This window comes from Rhamphochromis sp. 'chilingali' (genome assembly GCF_963969265.1).
Source record: "Rhamphochromis sp. 'chilingali' genome assembly, chromosome: 7".
NCBI classification, from domain to species: Eukaryota; Metazoa; Chordata; class Actinopteri; order Cichliformes; family Cichlidae; genus Rhamphochromis; species Rhamphochromis sp. 'chilingali'.
In genome coordinates, this window is record NC_137934.1 from 10,378,703 (window position 1) to 10,400,283 (window position 21,581).

General features: G+C 38.7%; 1 protein-coding gene across 3 annotated transcripts in view; it reads right to left on the reverse strand.

The window, feature by feature from the left end:
- Nucleotides 1–809: 809 nt before the first annotated feature.
- The window catches only part of LOC308400053 (ELKS/Rab6-interacting/CAST family member 1-like), a 148,822-nt gene continuing 128,050 nt past the window's right edge, over nt 810–21,581 (reverse strand). For all 3 annotated transcript variants that reach the window (XM_080887531.1, XM_080887530.1, XM_080887529.1), the window contains one exon: nt 810–2,811. In XM_080887531.1, the coding sequence (XP_080743657.1) occupies nt 2,674–2,811 (138 nt within the window). In that variant the 3' untranslated portion in view covers nt 810–2,673. The remainder of the gene's footprint in view (nt 2,812–21,581) is intronic.

The following is a 21,581-nucleotide window of genomic DNA, read 5'->3' on the forward strand; positions in this document are numbered from 1 at the left end:
ATGACCAAAATCTCATATCCCGATATAAGAATTCTATCGTCCTGATAACGATATAAATCACAAAAATGTAACATTTTCTGTAAATTCTGTGAATCTCAGGCAGCTCGACTTGCGGGAAGTGTTTCCAGCTGCGCGTCATGTAGCTGGAGTCGAGTGTTTTAACTGATGCATGAAACTATACATTTTTAGACATAAGTTGTGAGTATTTATTACACGGCGTGCTGCGGGGAAAAGCCTGTTCTAACGTTTGAGTCTAAGGTTTATTTTTTAGCACCTGGCGGCTCTTTTTTACTTCTCGTCCGTAAATAATCTGCTCTTTCACGTGATCCAGTTTATTTTGAAAAGTCTCAACAGGATCTTGAACTTTATTGTGAAAGGTTTATGTGGAACATAAACATGCGGACACCCGATGCTGTTACCGTCGTTGTTGCTAACCACAACGCATAAAAACATGCGCTTGTCTGTCTGTAGTGTGGTTATATTAAATATAAGAGAAAGAGAGAACTTTAAGAAATGAATATAGCCACTACAGTGACCACCAAAACGATGAAAAATATTGCCGTAAACGGTTTATTTTGCGACACCACGAAACAAACGATAGCGTAAAATGAAACGATAGACGTTTTTATATCGTCATCCGATATATATCGTTATATCGAACAGCCCTAGAACACAGGATACTTTTTACATTTGATTAAAATTGATCAGGGGGCACAATCAAGCAGCGTTTTCTTCGTTTCACTTGTCACATATCCCAGAGAATCTGACAGCGAACAAACCAGAGAAAATAACAGGCATGACATGAGAAATAAAGATAAATCCATATTTTATTACATTCTCTCTCAATCTGATTTTTAATCCACAAGAAATTTAAAGTGAGTCCCAGTCATCATCACCCCCAGTGACAAACATTATCAGTATAAAACAGACAACAAATACTGAACTTACAACACACTCAGATCTGCTGGGGTCCCCTCTTAAAACACAACCACAAAAAAAAAGACATCTGAGGAACCTTCAACCCAAAGCAGCGTGAGATTTCAGGTATCTTTGAAATGAAGCTTCTCGTTTGCACCCCTGTGACTTTAAGCTTTTTAAAACGCTGCTCAGGTGCCAACAAACAAAAGCTGTTTTTTCCTTTTTTCTCATGAGCGTCCCCAGTCAGATTTGAGAGCGTAATGTGAATCTGTGTCTTTAGATTTTGTGTCCACCAGGTGTTTCTTACCAGGAAGCAGCGCTAAACAGTTCCCGTCATGGCCTCATCACTCAATACAGTATAAGGGATGGGGGGGGGGAAAGAAGGAAATTTTGCTTCAAGCTGAAACAATTTGAACCTCTAGTGCTCACTGCCGTAAAAGTTTAAATCATGCTAAGGCTGTCAGCGCTGTGGGAGACATGCAGTGTCATTTCCACTGTAGACAACAAGAACAAGAAACTGAGTCTGAGAAAACATTCCCGGTGGACACAAAGCCTTCTGTAGGTGCAATACACGTTCCCAATAACAGTGTCCAAGGAAAAAAAAGAAAAGACTTTGACGCATTACCATATGCTAGCATACCAACCAACAGATGACGACACTTTCAGTTAAACAAGATTAGTGTTTAATATATATTACCAAAAGCAAAAAAATATATATAACATTTACTTTATATTTTCTCCCCTCCCAAAACAAAGAAAAAAAGACGTTTGACTAAAGGTAAATGAGTAAAGTTCAGACTTGACACCTCATGTTAACGCTAAAGGGATTGTCATAAAAGGGGTTTTCTTATCTGAACCTAATTTTGGCATGGGCGCCATAAATGAAGGAGACGTGTGATTTTCTGTGGTGAAACAGAAAGTCAGACCATCCATGCCAGTGTGTCTTCATAAAGGGAGTTTTGCGAGTTATTTACTGTAGTTTGTACCTTTCATCAATAATGGGAAACAATAGATTAAAGTGTCATGTTACCCCTGACGAAAGTTGTGTATGTGTTAATTAAACCGCTCCCTTTACAATTTACACAACTATCTAGAGAATACTGCTGAAAGAAACTGCATGTTAGGACATTTCATCAGACAAAAACAAAGAAAGTGGAAAAAAAAGGAACCTAAAAATTACAAAGATAGCAGCAAATGATGTAAAGAGCCAAAGGCAGTTGAAATAAACATATTTTTGAATCTGAACTAATACAATAATGTGGCAACAGCGTGTAAGAACCTGGCAAGCTCAGCTTATGTTCAACTTTTTGTTAAGGTTTGAAAATACTTTTTGCCCCAAGTCACGAATACAAATCCTCCCGTTGAATCCCAGGACATGGGAAGCTCACTATAAGGTGTCGCGTATGGCCAGTGCAGTAAGGGCTCTTTCTGTGTTGGGGTAGTAATGTAAATAAATGTAGATTATCAATTATTTCTAGCTGACTTGCATGCTGATATAGTGCTCTAAACAGAAAATTAAAGCAACTAAAGCCCAGTTTTCAGTAATAATTTGATTTTTTGTCTTAGTTCCCCTTTTCTTTGAAGGCTGGGAACGTATTCCTATTCATGTGCAGCACTAATTTTATTTGTGCATCGGGGAATTATGGGGCCAAGCTGTGTTAAATGTTTGCGTTCTGACTTTAAATACGACTAAATGTTTGAATGTAAGCTTTTTAAAAAAAAAAATCATTTTCTGCCAGTGTGTGCATTAGTGTGTCAGCAGCTGTCCTCCAAGGCGTTGACAACTTGCTCTAAAATGTCAGGGCATCGGTCGGCGATCTGCTGCAGGACTTGATTGGCGTACTCCTGGAGCTCCGCCCCCTCCCTCTCGCACAGTGCTAACTCCGCCTCCAACTGAGGAAAAAAAGGCCGGAAAGAGAGAGGAGAAAATTTAGACTTTTTTTTAAAAGCCAAAAAAAGAAATACTTTCATGAAAAAACGTTCATATTAACTTTCTCTCTGATGGTGTTCAGGTCTGTAGGATAAATATGCAGCCAGTTCGTTTAGCTCAGAGTAAAAACTAACAGGGTGCCACTTCCTGGATTGAAAAATCAAAACAAGGCTAAGTGCCAAAAACTGCAGTTCCACAAATATCCACTAGAAGTTGTGTCCAAAACACACTGACGTCATGTGAACATAGCTAAAGGTTTGTCCATGACAATCTGTTAGCATCTGTTAGCTGAGCTTCACCTCAGCTAATGTTATTCACTGAACTGAAAAGGTGTGAAGTTAGTATCTTGTTATCTGACCAATAATACAGCTGGCTCTGTAGATAGTTGTCCTAACAGTCTGTTGAGCTTTTGAGTCAAATTGTGATATTTTATTTCTAATTCAGCACTAAACAACATCTTAAAGTGCACAACTATACAACCTATAAACAGAACTTGCTAGCATAAAATGCTAGCTTAGCATTTCACCTTCTCGTGTAAATAAATAAATAAATTAGCTCCCAAACAGTCAAAATGCCCCCCCAAACAAACAAACAAACAAAAAAGAATAAAAATGGGAATTACAAAGCACTGGGTGAAGTTTTTATGCTTGCTATATCTACTTTTTACCAAAAACAAACAGCTAGCTTTAAATGAGAGCAACAAATTTATTTTCCATTAGATGTATTATTTCTAAACAATCAATAACATCTGACTTCTTGGTTGGTTATAATGATTTGACATTTCCAGAGATAACACAAATGTGATATGCTGATAAACTACTAAACTGAACAAGAATCAGGGTAGCTGTTTACACCTATATCTTGCTAAGCTAACTAGCAGGTGGTTATGTCTAAGAAGAACACCAACTATTCTGTTAGTATTTTGACTGATGAGAAGAAAAAAACAGTCCAATGGATGATCACTGAGCAGGGTTTAGGACACACAAACAAACACACACACACACACACGCATCAGACTTCAATCTTAAACACCAAATTGTAGTTCTTTCTGTTCGGACAGAGTGGAAAATTTCTCTGAGAGAGCGCTGATATTATTATCTTTGGCTGCAGTTGGGCTGAGACGTCAAACCTAACTGACTTAATGACCAATACATCTGTATCAATACGAGAGCCGCTGAAACGGCCATGTAACACAAGCCCACATTTATGTTTGTCTGTGTGTGAGTATATGTGTGTGTGAGGCCTGGGTCAAATATTGGCTAATATTCCCTTGTTAAGTCTTAACCTCTTCCCTCTGCTCTCATCTGTTATCCAGAAAATCTCAGTGGTATTTTATATCACAGTGGCTTTATTCTTTATGTGTAAAACTGATGCAAGTAATAACACTATTAATGATTAATGATAATCTATCTAATAAATTACTTGGAAAAGGAAGTCATTATCCATATATCATGCTGTTATATTAATTATTGGAAATAGGCCACAGTTGTGTATAAAGGCACAATGAAAGTGCTAATCAAAGACACTATCAAGTTGCATTTTGGAAAATGCAAGATGTGCATCAGGGAATTTTGTTTAAATACTTGGACCAGAAAGACAACGAGCTGAACGCTTTACCACAGTTTTGAAACTCCTTTTGTTTAGCATGCAAGTCCCCAACTTTCAGGAAGTTAAAATGTAAACTGCTGAAATGTCATCGAGGATGTTAAAAAAAAAAAAACAACCCTCTTTTAATATGAATCCAAGTTTGTATTGAATCTTATTAGCTGTAGATCCATCCATTTTCCCTGGTGGAGCCTATGATATTAGTGGTTACTTCTCAGTCACAGAAACAGAAAACCATTCATGCCAGCAATGAAACTATAGCTCATCATCTTACTCCTTTGCTTCTGTTTTTAGGGGTCACCACAGAAGATAATCTGTCATCATCACATCCTTTCCCCAGTATCCTTGTTTGTCACACCAACCCTCCTCTGCATGTGCTTCTTTGCTATAATCACGAACCCTCTCTGTAGTTTTCCTCTTGCCTGGCAACCCCAGCTTTAACATCCTTTATACGATATAGCCACTATCCCACCTCTGCTGTTGTCCAAACCATCTCAGCCTTGCCTCTCAACCTGAGTTGTCCCTTTGATATGCTTATTTCTCATCCTGTCCCTCTTTGTCACTCAATAAAAAAACCTAGTATCTTCAACTCTGCCACCAGCTCTGCCTCCTGGCTTTTTGCTTCAAACCATACATCACAGCAGGTCTCACCACCATCTTGTAAACCTTGCCTTTCAGTCCTGCTGCTATCCATCTGTCACAAATCACCCCTGACACTTGTCTCCACCCACTCCACTCTGTCTGCACTCTCTTCTTTAGCTCTTTTGTGCACGGTCTGTTGCTTTGTGTAACAGGGCAGCCCTTAGCGGCTGGAAACACAGTGAGACAGACCAAGGCAAGTGTAGTGGAACAAAGTATTTATTCGCTATACGGCTCTCCTTACAACAATTAACTTGTCGAGCTTCTTCACAGCACAAAAATCCATCCTCTAATGACAACTGGCAGCCTTAAATATGTTCAGCTGTCACAGACTTAACCATTATTCCACTCTCAGGTAAATTCTTAAATCCCAACCTTCCACCACAGTATACAATATATCAATAAGAATAAATAAATACATAAATACATTTTCACATTTACATATTAATAAATACTTCACACTTTAATGTTACACCAAACCCAATATTATAAAAACCCAGAAACCCAAGCACAAAAAGATTCACCACACTCTCTTTACCAATGGACTCTCCCGGAACCTTTAAATGGTGTCTGGACCCCCGGGGAAATATTTGCCCAAACACCTTGAAGAGGACACAGGCAAGAAAGGTGAGTAATCATTAACTTACAAACACTTATTTGCACCACTTTTATCCCTAGATTTCACACACACACTTGCATTAGTTTTCCTTATTGGTAAACCTTAATCACAATCTCAATCACCATTCTTCTCTCCTGACAGACAACCACCACATTCCTTGACGAGGAGCAGCTGTGCAGGATCTGAAACAAGGCCACCAACTGATTTTAAAATTCCCAATAAATAGACAATAAATATTTAAACTTCTTGTGTGCAAATCCATGCTTAAAGTGCAATGCTCATAAAGTGCTTGATAAGGTGCTTTTAATAAAGTGAAAGGTGTGCTCTAAAGTGCTATACAGACAATACAATATAAATAAATGCAGTAAGGGAGTCCTCTTCCTTACACTTTGTATGGCTGACTTCATATATTTACACTCACCTGCCTTCACTACCTCTACTCCTTGCATCTTTACTGTTGCACCTGCCTCTCTTTCATTCACACACATGTATTCTTCTCTCGCTTCTACTGAATTTCATTCCTCATTTGTCCAGGCTGTCTTCTACCTGTTCCCTACTATCACTGCATCTTATCTACTTTCACTTAACTGCAGTGAATGGAAAAAAACCCACACAGACACAAGGAGAACATGCAAAACTCCAAGTCGGAAACCAGAAGCTGAGAGGAAACCAAGCTACCTAAACTAAAACATACGATTTTGTAGAGCCAAAAAGAAATGCTGACAGGCAAAGAATTAATATAATAGGAGAAGATAATCAAAGTAATATGCAAGAAGAGAATGGGACAGAACTGGAGAGACTGAGCAAGTTTGGCTCAAATTGGCATATTCGGAAAGCCCCATTAGTTTCAGACAGCAGGGAACAACCCCCCACAGCAAAAACAACAACAAAAAAATTAATGACTTATTCAGTCTTTCCAGGTGATGTAAGCAGAAAACAGATGCTTTGCAAAACAACAACTTTGGAGGTCTATGGAATAATTTTGACACGTTCGTTTAGGCCTCTGATGAATCACGGTTGCGTGGAAGTGATGAGCTGTCAAACAGAGTGATGATTTTTGAGCACATAGTCCAACTTTTATCACTTATCTCTCTTTCTGTTCTATCTGCCCTCATTATCTGCACCTTGATTTTTTTTTATCATTTCCACTGATTTGCTGTCCTCATTCTTACTCTGGCCAATGTCCTTGCACACTCGTGTTGGAAGAATCAGAAAGCCCCGCTACACTTTTCTACACTGGTGGTGTTTGCAGGTGATTTAGCTTAACGGCCTTGCATTTTAGTTGCAATCACCTAGAAAAACACAGCAGTAAAGATAAGAGTGTAAGACAACTGAGAAGAGATAAATAGTTTAGTATCTGTCTGCTGCATCTGCTTTCTGACTCAGGCAACCTCGACCTACACCGGAGGAAAAAGACTTCAAAAAGTGCCTAAAAATCTGAAATTAATGTGTTAAACACAACTTAAAAACAGGATGACGATTAAAAAAAAAACAAGAGCCATGCTATTATGAGATTACGTTATAGCACAATCCTCATGTGTTTTTAGGCATAAAATTGATCAGTAATGTCTTGAGGAAATAAAAAAAGCATGTTGGCTACCACCTCAATCATCTTACTTAACGAACACCAGAACCGCTGTAATAATTTGCACATTTAGTTTTATAAATTCAATGCCTCTTGTGTCCATAAGAACATATCACATCATGCAGAACAGTCGACTCTGTGGTCATTGGCAGCTTTTATTTAAAACCAGCTTTAGGAAAATTTTGATGTGTGCAGTCTGGAGCTTGTTTTTAAAATTTAGTCTGTCATTATTGGACTGGTGATTTAACAGAAAACATTACAATGCTGCAACATTTGTTCCCCCTAAGTTTAGAAAATCGGCTGTTCCTTAATTTTTGGGTTTGTGACTAATTACAATAACCAGCGTCTTCTTACACTCTATCTGAAATTGTATGCACAATTTTTACAAGGGCATACATTTTTTGGTGAGATCTAAAACCTGCAGGACACCGGCCCTCAAGGCCTGGAGTTTGACACCCCTGTTGAAGATGTTCACATCTTGGACAGGGAAGACAGATATTTTGACAGAGCTGTGCCTAACCGGATCAACCTACCTCTGCGAGGCTACCTCTTCTGCGCAACATTGGTTGATCCGGTTAGGCACAGCTCTGTCAAAATATCTGTCTTCCCTGTCCAAGATGTGAACATCTACAACAGGGGTGTCAAACTCCAGGCCTTGAGGGCCTGCAGGTTTTAGATCTCACCCTGAGTCAACACACCTGAATCACATGAGTAGTTCATTACCAGGCCTCTGGAGAACTTCAAGATATGTTGAGGAGGTAATTTAGCCATTTAAGTCAGCGGTGTTGGATCAAGGACACATCTAAAACCTGGAGGACATCGACCCTCGACGCCTGGAGTTCGACACCTGTGATCTACAATGTAAGAGCAGTTTCTCCTATGATATACCATAAGACCTGTGGAGTGATTGTTTGGTCCTCTTATTATAGGTCCTGGCAAACCTCACTGCAAGTTGTGCAGTGTTGTGCATGCTGTGCCGTGAAGCAGAGAAAACAGATGACTGGAGAGAGATGATGGCCTACGACACCAAGAGAGCCTCCAACTGCCAGTCCACCCTCAGCCATTTGACTTTAACAACTTACATGGCTATAGGGTGGGCAATGATTCACAAAGATGTCCTGACATGTCCCACTAGAGGTTAAATACCTGGGACTCCTCGCCAGCTTTTAAAACTATAGAAGGCTTTCAAGAGGTCTTAAAGAGGTTCTTTAAGAGGTCATCTTAAAGAACCTAAAAGAAATCCAGTTGCCTTTGAGTCAAGCACTATCGTGAGATGGATGATTGAGGATATAGCTACTAAGTTTAATTATATTAACAGATTTATAATTAAGGTCCCTCGTACACTAGCTAATAGGGTTGATGTCATTGATAACCCACGGTGCCTATTGGCAAAAGTCATATAGGATAGGTTATTTAAGTCACTTTAGCCTGTCTAGAGTTGCTGCTTCCTCCGCAAGCTGCTTTGCAACCTACGTCTGCATGTTTCTTCTTTTCATTGTGTCTCAATCATGTTCAGATTTTTGTGATGTCTGCTCTGTTCAGTACCAAAGGTCTAACCGCTTTTCTCTGCATAGAACAAAACAACTGTACTGCCAAATGTAAATTGCTGCACATGGAATAACAATCATCTTTTAGACCAAAGTGGCCCTGACTGAAATTATTTCGTGACCGACTGTAAGGAAATCTCTAATATGATCCCCTTTTTCAGTAATGAAAACAAAAACCAATGTGATGACCTTGATTCCCCTCTTGCTTCCCCCCTTTTTTCATGCCTGCAAGTATAATGGTCTCCATTAAAAAGCTGAGTTGCAACATTCTTAAATTGTTACAATTAACCCAGGGAGAAAAATATTCTCATAACTGATATCATGACTGATATGATGAATGATGGCCAGAACTAGAAAAACAAAACACAGCTTTCTTTAGAAAATGATCAAAATTTAATACTCGGTAGGGGAAGAAAAAGTCTCTTTGTTGCCAAGCAATAGACTTCCTCTCTTGCTACACATAATCCAAAAGTCGTTAATGACCCAAAGAAATTAAATATAAACAGTTTCCAGGTATGAGGTACTAGCTTGGATGTTTTGGTTGTAAGCTCCCATGGATCGTGTCTCATGCAATCACAGTGTGTGGTCAGAGAGAAATGCAGACGAAATAATGAAAGTGGGAAAAATTTGCCAGATTCATGACTCTTGTAACTGCGTGCGTGTTTGTGTGTGAGTGTGTGTATGCACATGCATGTATGTGTGTTTATAAGTGTAGGTGTTGGTGAATTGGTGTGTGATCCAGTGGTTTGGGTTTTGACATGCCAGGTGTGTGTGTGAGTGCACAGCGTGAGGCTAAAGCAAACGCTGTAAGCTTGAGGTCTGATTTATGGAGTGGCAGAGAGGATTGTGGGAAACAGAGAGGTAGACAAGGTAGACAGAGGTACACGTAAGTTGTGTGTTTGTGTAATAGAGAGAGAGTTTGACGAAGATGATTTTTACTGCAGCCATTAAAGCTCCATTATGGTGATGGATTACTATCTATCATGCACACGCACACACACAGAAGCGCAGACGCTGGTTATCAGCATGAGAATCAGAGTGAGGTACGGTGTGTGCACACTGACCCTTTGACACACACTGCAAAGGAATGCTTATATTTTCTAAAGGAACCGTAGAGATAGCGTGCTGAGATTAACGGAGAGAGAGAAACGATCAAACAGCAAAAGGCAAAAAGACAGAAGAACAAATATATAACTAGAATGCATTAGTATCTGTAAGCAGAACAACTGCCTGCTGCAGACACACCAGCATCTTCTGCTTTGTTACTACAGTTTTTAAGTTAGAGATGATTATGAGGCCAGAAGTCTATGGATGCAGCTTGTTAACTAAGCTCGACTTGGTGTTACCCGATAACTTCTAACTAGATCGTCTCAATTAAGAACTCCACTTCATTCCGGGGAGTTCAAAAGAACTATACATATAGTACAATCGTATCTAGAGCCAGTTTTTGTTATTTGTTGCCTTTTTTTGACGTTATTGTGTCAGGAACTGGTAGTTTACTGACATTAGTGATCAACAGTCTTAATTTCATAATAGAGGGGCTAAGATGGAGAAAGCAAAAACTATTCAATTTCTTTTCATTGAATTTCTGGGTAAATTCAACACAGATCCTTCACATAAAAATCAGTTGAAAAATCGAGGGTAGAGAAAGGCCGATGTACAATCCAATTAGTGCTTAATATAGTAAAAAACAACAACAAACAGAGCAGTTAAAACAAAAAGAAAAATACCGTGCTTAACACATTTATTAGATCTCCACACAGTCTAAGGCATATGCCACAGCTGTCTTAAATTAACAGCATTGGTGATTACCAAAACCAATTTTTAATGTTTTTGTAATGGTTAATCCATCATATTTTAATGCTAAAATATAATTATTGTTGTTTTCCATCAATTTTCATTAATTTTTATACACAAAAAGCTGAAAAAAATTGTAAATTTTATTTTTTTCTGTGGTTTAGCTGTTGATTGTTATGCTTGATTAATTTAATTTAATTTAATTTAATTTAAATAATTTCTGACTTCTCAGAGACATCCAGTGTGCCAGCTCAAATCTGGGTATAAAAATGTAAATGTAGCTTTTTAAAATAATAAATAATAATATTATTTTTATAGTTTTAAATTAGTTTATGACAGATTTCTAAAATATTTGAGTTTTCTTGTTTTTATAACAGCTGATCTAACAAATGTGTTAACCTCTGTATATTTTTTATGTTTTTATATCGTGTTGTATATTTCTTTCTTTTTTTTTTACAGATATTGGATGTCTAGGACTGGCAGGACATTTAGAGCTATAAAACAAAAGTAGAAAGTTCATTCTTAACAGTTTGCTGATAAAGTGTAACAATAAAACACACAAACTGCAAGAACATTAACATGTTAAAACTGACAGAAAAAAGTACAGCTGCAAAAAAGCAGGAAATGTTTAGGGTAAAAGGTGAAACGGTTGTTTTTGCATTAATGATATAATCTGCTTGAAACAACACTGGAGAGTGATCGGTGATGTCGGGATACAGAAAAAGGCTAGTGAGCAAATTTTTGCCTAATGATATCCCGCAAGAGCATAAATGCAGGAAGTAAAGATGCAATCACAGAAGGTTTATGGAGCTTCTCTGAGTGGTGCTACAGAAACTCCTTTATGAAGAACAGCAAAGGGATAAAGTATAACAGGCCTACATAGACGGTCATAATCCCTGTTGCTCTGCCCGTCTCTATTTAAACCATTATACTCTAACCGGCTTATACTGTATGTAGACTGCTTTAGAAGTTGGCTGCCTTTACTGCACCAAGCCCAAAAGCACCAAAGTGTGTGTGTGCTTTCCTGCCCAGGCAGCTCAGCTAATAACACGAGCTAACAAGCTGCAGTGGGAATAGAGCTTGAGGACTTGTGCCTTAAACTGTTCCTTGAGGACTAAAACACTGCACCGTTCAAGCACCGCAGTTTTCTTAAGAAAAAAAATCATGGGAAGTGTTTTTCAGGCAATTCAGCATCACTTGGTAATTTTATTTTATTAGGTTATATAATCAGCCAAACTGACTACAGGAACATATTCATATTTACAAGCCCAGAGTGTGGGAGGAGTTTCTTGGGAGGGACACTCAAATCTGGGAGCCCTCAAACCTTCCGCTAAAGGTGCTTTTGAATATATGTGTGGTAACTGTAACAGTGGGATACTTTTAAAGGGAACCAAACTTGCAGAGCGAGACCTAAAACCTTAATCGGCCCTAGAGGAGTGACTATATGTGGCTGGACTTACAACACTAATGGCTGCAGAAAAAAGCAGCAGAAACAGACTGCAGCATTAACTGTATATACTGTAGGTGTAACCTCCCAGAAGGCCAATCTGAAAAGATGGCAGTTTAATATAAAATAATCCACAGTTCTAAGGTTGTACAAGAATTTATTTATTTATTTATTCTTTGGTTTGATTTAGTTTTCTTGTTAAAATGAAAGTGCTACTTTACATGCAATGCAAAGGTGCAACAAAAATAAGCCTAGATGTTTTAAAAAAAATGAATATGCTTTTAAAGAAGAAAGACACCAAGCAAGCTAAGGAGGGTCCAAAGCACTTTTCAAAAGCTGGGCAATTTATATTAATATATCTAAAAGCTTTATATTGAGCAGTTTCCCTCACTAGGACTGCGGCCAGGCAAAAATCTTAAAACAGAGCTGAGAAAAAGACGTGAAGAACCTGTGTGGTACTCACACTCGCTGTTTTTAAACCTATAGGTGCGCAATTTTTTAAATATATTACTTTAGTTTTAAATTAGTGTTACAGCTCATAGCATGGCATACTGACTGACTCATCAAACTTACATCAAACACTTAAAAACTCCTAGGAAGTCAAGTTTTTTTATTTATGATGTCAACATGTATCTGTAGTAATACACAAGGAAAAATATAAAGCCACATATCATTTTGAATGAGAACAAGTAAGAACTGAAGTAAGAGGAGGTGTGTGTCTTGAATGATTAAAAAAAACTGCATAGCTATCAGTTTTGAATTTTATCAACAAATTCTATCTTGGCACTCAATGCCATGCCGGAAAATCATCAATCATATTCCACTGTACAAGACTTCATTTACAATTCTTCCTTAAAAAAACACACACACACACAAACACACATATTTCTCTGCTTGCATAAAGCAGTGAAAGTATGACATCTGCACAAAATTAATTGTTCCACAGAAATCTGTGTAAAATGTTTTTATGGCTGTACTTAAATAAATTCCTGCAGCATGGCTATAGAGCATCAAAAGGAAGCTGGTGAAGGAATAGCAGCACAAATACATTAAGCTGCACTTCGACAATAGCAGCCACTGTAAAAAAAAAAGTAAATAAAAAAATAAAAAAAACCCAAAATGCTTAAAATAGAAATAAAAAAATCTTAGAGTAGAAAGCGTTTTCTTTGCATATCTTGTTGTGTTTGAATTGACATCTTTGACCTTCACCTGCTGCTTCTTATCAAGAAAAAGGGAGAAGAAAGAAAAAGATAAAAGTGGAAAAGAGGTAGAGATCGAAGGCAGAGCTAAAATGGTGTAAGAGAGAGAAAGACAAAGGTGGTGGAGACTCAGCAAGGGTGAGTGACAATAGCAGAGTGTGGAGTGGGAAAAAATATTTCAAAGAACAGTGAAAAGCAAGAGAGGAGAGTAAAAAGACAGAAGAGGGAGGAGAAAGTGATAACCAAAGACAGGCGGAGATCAAGGGTAAAAGAAGTGAAAGACAGGAAATGACAAATGCATGTAAAAAGAGAACGACTGGTAAAGCCATTAAGACTGCATTCAATAAATCTGCATAAAAACCAGCAGCTTGTCTGTAATGACCGACGAAGGCCAATGTGTGTGTGTGACTGTGAAAAAGGTGCAGAGGACATGTGCATGTCTCACTGCGCCTCTTTTTAGCTGTATTTCTAAGTATATACTGTGCACTTTACTTACACTGTGAGGACATCAAAGTGTGTATACTGTTACACTGTGGAACTTCCCTGGTATGAAAACTTGGTTTAAGTCAAGTAATGGTTATGGTAATTTAGCATGAAGTTAATGTGATGCATTGTCCTCTGAAGTCATGCATACACAGCTTCGTGTGTGTGTGTGTGTGTGTGTGTGTGTGTGTGTGTGTAATGATTGCTGAGGACCTCAGTGTCGTGTTTAGAGAAAAAACAATCATCCTCGAGCAGGAAGCAGAGCTGCCTAATGAAAGCTTAGAGAGACCCCAGACCACAATGCAACACAAATAGATGAGCCTTAATGTCTGCTCAGCTCCCAAACGTCTCCTCTCCACCCCTTCCTCCTCTCTCTCATCTACTACTCAACTCCCGTCTTACAACTTCATTTAAACACAGACACATGCACTTTGATTTATAGCTAATTAATCAAAAAGCTCAGATGAAGGCGCAAGCAAAACAACTTCCCAAGTAAATGGAGATTTAAACCATCTACTTCAATCTAATCTAATCTTGCAGCAATCTAAATAACAATTCTGAGTTGTGAAACTCTCAAAGTTCAGCTTCTATCCTTCCACCATATATAGAATCAAGTTGCAGTTTACACCCTATCCACCCAGACTTGAATAATAGCGTATGTAAAAGTTTATATGATTGAAACAAACAATGGCCAGGTTTACAGTGACAGTAACGGGTTTATTCTTTAGGCTGAGTGAGCAAAATTTAAAGAATCCACCTCTGGGCTTTTAAGAGAATTCATGAAAACAACAGCTTAAAAAATCTCCAGCCGTGACTGTTCGCTGGGGGCTGCACATTCACACTAAACTATTATGAAAGACAAAGCCACAAAACAGAACGACAAGCAGACAGGAAAAGTAGTTACACTGGAAAACTATCACCACACCTACAGTCTACAAAGTACACTTTTAAAAAAAACTCACAGTGGATGTTCAAATTCAGCATAAACAGATACACATTCTCACAACTGGGCTATCACTGCCATTGTTGTACTGTAGTCACGCTCTGCATTATCAGTTGTGATGTTAAAGTTCCAGCTCAACCCTGTCCTGTTTTTCTATGTCCTGTCCATCAAAAGTCTTCCAATCAGTGACCTTAAAACCACGATGGGTCCTAAAGCAGACACATGTGGTCTGTGAAGAGGGCATCAATTTGCTACAGGGCATCAGGGTGTAGAGCTGAAAAAACATGATAGTGTGCATTTGAAACCTAATTTGTACCTCTGAACAGACTTCAAAGTTTTAGTTAAAGAGCATTTTTTCTTTAACTTGTTATTATGAAATCTCCACTGAAATATCAGTGTTTAGATTGGTTGCCTATAAATCTTTCTTTTAGTGCTGCCACCGTGCTGGAATTTTCCCATGCTAAAGGGGAAGTATGTCAGCAACTGCACAAACAAACCCAGGTTAGCTGTAAGTCTATTAGCATATCTTCAGAAGGCAATGCCACAGTAATTTTCTCACATTTTCTTAATTTATGAGATTGCACACCCCTCAAAACTGTAGTTTCAAACCTTTTCTTGTTATCCAAGGAGTCAAATACTTGTAAATCACAATGTGCTGAACACGGCTTTCTCCACAAGAGTCTAATAGTATAAGCAATATGTAAAAGTTCTTACCAGATGTTTGCTCCAGCGAACATCTTCTATGTCATAACCGCAAACCCCTCTGAAAACCTACCGCGAAACCTGACGTGAACTTCCCAAGCAATGTCAGTACATGCTACACAGATTCAGTATTGCATTTCTGTACCACTAATTCCTCCTAACAAGCAAACCTTGGTTTGATCGCAGGAAGAGACATCAGTCCCTGTTGGTATCCAGCTTACAAACATGTGAAGCTACTCGCTGTGGTAACCCCTTGTGAATAGGGGAGTCTCTGAAAGTAGATTCTTCTTTTTTTGATTTTGTATTGTTTTGCACAGTAGCAATCCTGAGAGTTAGCTATGCTGTTAACCGAAAACAAGACAGTCAAGCACTTGCGTCTTACCGACAAAAACTGCTGCAATACCATTCAGAATCACTAGAGGGCCAAGTTATCTAGCACAGCTTTAGAGTCATTTAGAAGGGCCAATTAATCCTAATTTGAGAGATAACACTGTCAGTTATATTTAGAACTACTAATTTCACTGCTCTTATCTCCACATAACAGCTACAGAGTCTTTAGTTTTCTCTTCTTTACAAAAGCGACATGTCTCGGGCTGCAGGAGCAGAATGGTACATCTCCATTGCAGTGGAAGTTTGTTAAAAAGCCATGAGTCACTTTAGTAGATTTAACAACTGTGAGGCTGTGGAAACCTCACAGATTACTTGTTGTATAACTTAAAAAACAAGCAAAGAGAAAGCTCATTTCTCTCTGACAAGCTTATTATTTGGAGATCACACTGTAACAACAAAGACATTTGAAGTGTGTAATTGTGCGGTGTTTTCTTTCATTACAATGAGTTGTAGAGTCGTAAATATGAGGACTCGGTTTTCGTGGTGTTTCTCTAGTTTGAGTTGGCTAAGAAACAGTCGCAGCCACTCACTGGGAGCCGTTTGAGTTTTAGCAGATAGAGTGTCATGGGCTGACAATTCAAGCAGGATTCATAAGAGCAGTGATAAAATGTCCAACTCGGCCAATAACACTTAATACATTTTTTTTTACAGGACCTAACGCGCGCAAATGTCTTCAGTATGGGCTTAAAAAGACTCGTACACTTACACAATCTCATAGTTTTCAACAAATATACAACAAACTTGACCTTGACGGCTCTTTCAAATACTCGAACAGTTAGACAAACAGCCATAAACAAACACAGCCAAGAGATCCTTATACCTTCACTCTTATAGCCAGACGTAGGCCAGAGAGAAGCGCGTGAGAGAAAGCCTTCCTGTGTGTGCACGCGCGAGTGTGTGGAAGAATATGACGCCAGTTCTCTTCAGTGCTTGTTAGAGACGTCATTGAGTCATAAAGGTTATTATTATGACTATGGCACAGAAAACAGCCCTTTTAGTAAAACCTCTCTATTGGAATCATTGTTACTTTTGTAGTTCAGCCGAGGTTAAAGAGAGAGATGGAAACAAACACATAGAAACAGAAGAGCAAAATAAATGTCTCCGGAAGATCCATCATCATTACTGAAACTGGCCTTTTGCTAAAAGCTCACTACTGTGCTTAGCTTAGCTGAAAGATGACACGTAAAAGGCTGACCTGGATAATGTTAAGTTTCATTAGTCTAACACTTTCACTGAGTAAATGTCAGAACAGTGGATACGAGAGAGGGCCCAGTCACTCAAATGTCAAATTCAAACGAATGGCCTCATTTGCAAAAGCTCTTCGGTTCAGTTCAGTTCAGTCATTTTGTTGTCCCTGCTGGGAAAATTGGTTTACTGACAGGTTCTGAAGAAATCGCCCACAAAAAGAACAATATAAAAGCACAAAAAAACAATGCACAACTGCCACAAAAAGACATAATCCTGCACTTAAAAGAAAGAAAAAACACTAAAATGTATTTTTTTAAAACATAAAGTATTAAAAGTTAAGGGACAGATCTACTTCTACTGCTTTTACACCTCACAAAAACACAACTGAAGTAAAAAAGAGCAGCTGTGCTTTAAAAATGAACAAACAAAACTTAAAGTGTGTTATTTTTTAACCATTTTAAACATCACTTGCACATCTTAGGGAACAAATGCTCTTTCATTTTATAACATGTATCAGTCCACACTACTTCAACACATGCATGAGATTTATATGCCCTATATATCTCCCGCTGTTCTGAGCTTCTTAATAAATTAGGTTATGGTGAAAAGTACGGGGTTACGCCTCTTAAACTTTGAATTCAGGTGTTTTCATTCATTGCCACGAGTGTATAAAATCAAGCACCTAACCATGCTGTCTGCCTTTACAAAGATTTGTGAAAGATTAAGACTTACTCACTGAATTCGAGTGTGGTACTGTAATAAAATGCTTCTGTCACAATGAGACAGTTTTTGAAACTTCTTTCCTCCTAGATGATCAACTTTAAGTGGTATCATTGCAAAGTGGAAGTGTTTAGGAGCCACAGCAGCTCAGCCTCAAAGTGGATGACCATTTTCTCTGAATCCTGAGGCGCTAAGTGGGTAAAAGTCGCCGGTAAAAGAGTCCCCCGTCATTAACATCAGCACATAAAGCCTGCACTGAGAGCTTCTTTCCATAGGGAAGCAGCTCCTGTAGGTGTAAAGTGACAAATACTTTTATCAAGTATTTACATATTGAGAAGTATTTTTGTCCAGTAAGTTTCTGTCAGACAAGAGCTATTTGACACAAAATAAAAACTTTTGTCTCGAAGGTGAATTGAGATTTCAGACACGTTTGTCACTTCTCATCTTGAAATTGCATCATCACCAACGACTACATGTCCATTAAATGGCAGCAACTGCAGTATTTATGACATGGACACAAGTTTCAGTCTTGCTGTGTATTATTTTTGGCCACCGTGTAATGAAAAATTCACACAGACGCTGAAATAAATACAATAAATGTAGTCCACTATGTAGAAAACAGGGAGTGATTTTGACAAAGCCTTCATACTTGTCAAATCTGAAAAATGCAGTCGATTGATCAAAGCAGTGATGCCAGAGGATGACACACTGAAACGCACAAGATGCATCTAAAATCAGAACATTAAAAAAACCCACAAAATGTCATATTTTGAAATAAAAGAAGCCTCTTTCTACAACTCTCTCCTTCCACCAGACAAGCGTGAATATATACACTTGATTACCCACTTCATCCTTTCATCTCTGCTTACCTCATATGCTGACCTTATTGCTCTTTAGCTTTACCACTCACTGATCCTGCCTGAAAGACTTATGAATGTCTAAGTCTGTCACCACTGGTTGGATTTGGTAAAGTATGAAACTAAGCCCACTGAAAAGAATATGTTGTCTCCCCCAGCATTTCAGCTTTAGCATAAGTTAATTAGCCGAAACAATTTTCTACATTGTAGTAACGGTCACTACAGGGAGTGCAGAATTATTAGGCAAGTTGTATTTTTGAGGAATAATTTTATTATTGAACAACAACCATGTTCTCAAGGAACCCAAAAAACTCATTAATATCAAAGCTGAATGTTTTTGGAAGTAGTTTTTAGTTTGTTTTTAGTTTTAGCTATTTTAGGGGGATATCTGTGTGTGCAGGTGACTATTACTGTGCATAATTATTAGGCAACTTAACAAAAAACAAATATATACCCATTTCAATTATTTATTTTTTACCAGTGAAACCAATATAACATCTCCACATTCACAAATATACGTTTCTGACATTCAAAAACAAAACAAAAACAAATCAGCGACCAATATAGCCACCTTTCTTTGCAAGGACACTCAAAAGCCTGCCATCCATGGGTTCTGTCAGTGTTTTGATCTGTTCACCATCAACATTGCGTGCAGCAGCAACCACAGCCTCCCAGACACTGTTCAGAGAGGTGTACTGTTTTCCCTCCTTGTAAATCTCACATTTGATGATGGACCACAGGTTCTCAATGGGGTTCAGATCAGGTGAACAAGGTGGCCATGTCATTAGTTTTTCTTCTTTTATACCCTTTCTTGCCAGCCACGCTGTGGAGTACTTGGACGCGTGTGATGGAGCATTGTCCTGCATGAAAATCATGTTTTTCTTGAAGGATGCAGACTTCTTCCTGTACCACTGCTTGAAGAAGGTGTCTTCCAGAAACTGGCAGTAGGACTGGGAGTTGAGCTTGACTCCATCCTCAATCCGAAAAGGCCCCACAAGCTCATCTTTGATGATACCAGCCCAAACCAGTACTCCACCTCCACCTTGCTGGCGTCTGAGTCGGACTGGAGCTCTCTGCCCTTTACCAATCCAGCCACGGGCCCATCCATCTGGCCCATCAAGACTCACTCTCATTTCATCAGTCCATAAAACCTTAGAAAAACCAGTCTTGAGATATTTCTTGGCCCAGTCTTGACGTTTCAGCTTGTGTGTCTTGTTCAGTGGTGGTCGTCTTTCAGCCTTTCTTACCTTGGCCATGTCTCTGAGTATTGCACACCTTGTGCTTTTGGGCACTCCAGTGATGTTGCAGCTCTGAAATATGGCCAAACTGGTGGCAAGTGGCATCTTGGCAGCTGCACGCTTGACTTTTCTCAGTTCATGGGCAGTTATTTTGCGCCTTGGTTTGTCCACACGCTTCTTGCGACCCTGTTGACTATTTTGAATGAAACACTTGATTGTTCGATGATCACGCTTCAGAAGCTTTGCAATTTTGAGACTGCTGCATCCCTCTGCAAGATATCTCACTATTTTTGACTTTTCTGAGCCTGTCAAGTCCTTCTTTTGACCCATTTTGCCAAAGGAAAGGACGTTGCCTAATAATTATGCACACCTGATATAGGCTGTTGATGTCATTAGACCACACCCCTTCTCATTACAGAGATGCACATCACCTAATATGCTTAATTGGTAGTAGGCTTTTGAGCCTATACAGCTTGGAGTAAGACAACATGCATGAAGAGGATGATGTGGACAAAATACTCATTTGCCTAATAATTCTGCACTCCCTGTATAAAGCTTGATCACGAATCCCATGTTAAATTGTATCCACTGCTGTGTTCAAAGAGGATGCTTTTCTACACCACTTACACTGGAAGGAAAAAGAAACTCAAAAATCTAGTTTCTTAGAGAACCTAATTTGTGATTTACTCGTGACCTAAAAGTCAGAATCTCTGAGCACAAAAGCGATATAAGATGTATGTTGATGAAAGCATTTTAATGCAGCTGGACATATTGGAGTTCCCATAAATTCCAAGGTATAGAAAGTATACAAACATTTAATACAAAGGGTTGCAGACTGGATTCAACCACTACACACAGAAACCCCCTAAAAGCTTGAATCAAGAGCTATTGTGCAGCTGTTTTAGTGATTTGGTTTTTCTTGTGATATTTCATGTACGGGCTTTTCTTCAGATTGTTTATGTATTTTTTGATGTCTGATAACTTTAGTGGAAACACATTTTTCTGTTTACGTTTCCTATTCCAGTGGTTTTAATACTGTTGTGTTTGCTGGTTGTGTGTTGATACTATTTTTGTAGAACTGTAGGAGTGTATTATGATTACGATTGTTGGCACGCGTCTGCTACCTTTGGCACGTTTTTTCTGCCGGTGTTTTTCATTATGTTCTGATTGGTAATGGGATCTCACCTGGCTTTTATATGCTGTGATTGTTTGTCTTAAACCTCGCTGATGATTGCTGAAACACTTCCTTCATTTTACCTGTTTTTTTTTTGTGTTTTTTTACAATTTTAAATTAAATATAGTGTTTATAGATTTATAAATCGTTGTGTTCTTTCCATATTTGTATTGTGCATTTTTTGGGGATAAGCGGCACAGCAGAGTGTTAGTAAAAGTTTTGAGTTTGTGCCGCATTACAGAAGCACACAGCAAGATAGACAAGCCTCCAATGGTCATTCATGATTGCTGTGCATTCATGTTAATCCATATGTGGGTGCCAGACATGTAGGTTTCCGCCTGTGAGATTTTGTCTGCATCTATGGGTTTTACATGCTATTTTAGTGTGAGCCTAATGGGTTTACAGAGTGCCAGGCATTTTAACAGAGCCAGGGAGAGGCTTGTAAAGCACACACACTCACCACAAGACAGAGAAGAGAGGCTGGCACACTGGAACATGGTGGTCTGGAGGGAGTCTGTGTGCGCATTAAGAGGGTCAGCCAGGGTGATGCTGACACATGATGAAGGAAAACGAGAAACACGGGTCTGAATGAAAGACTGG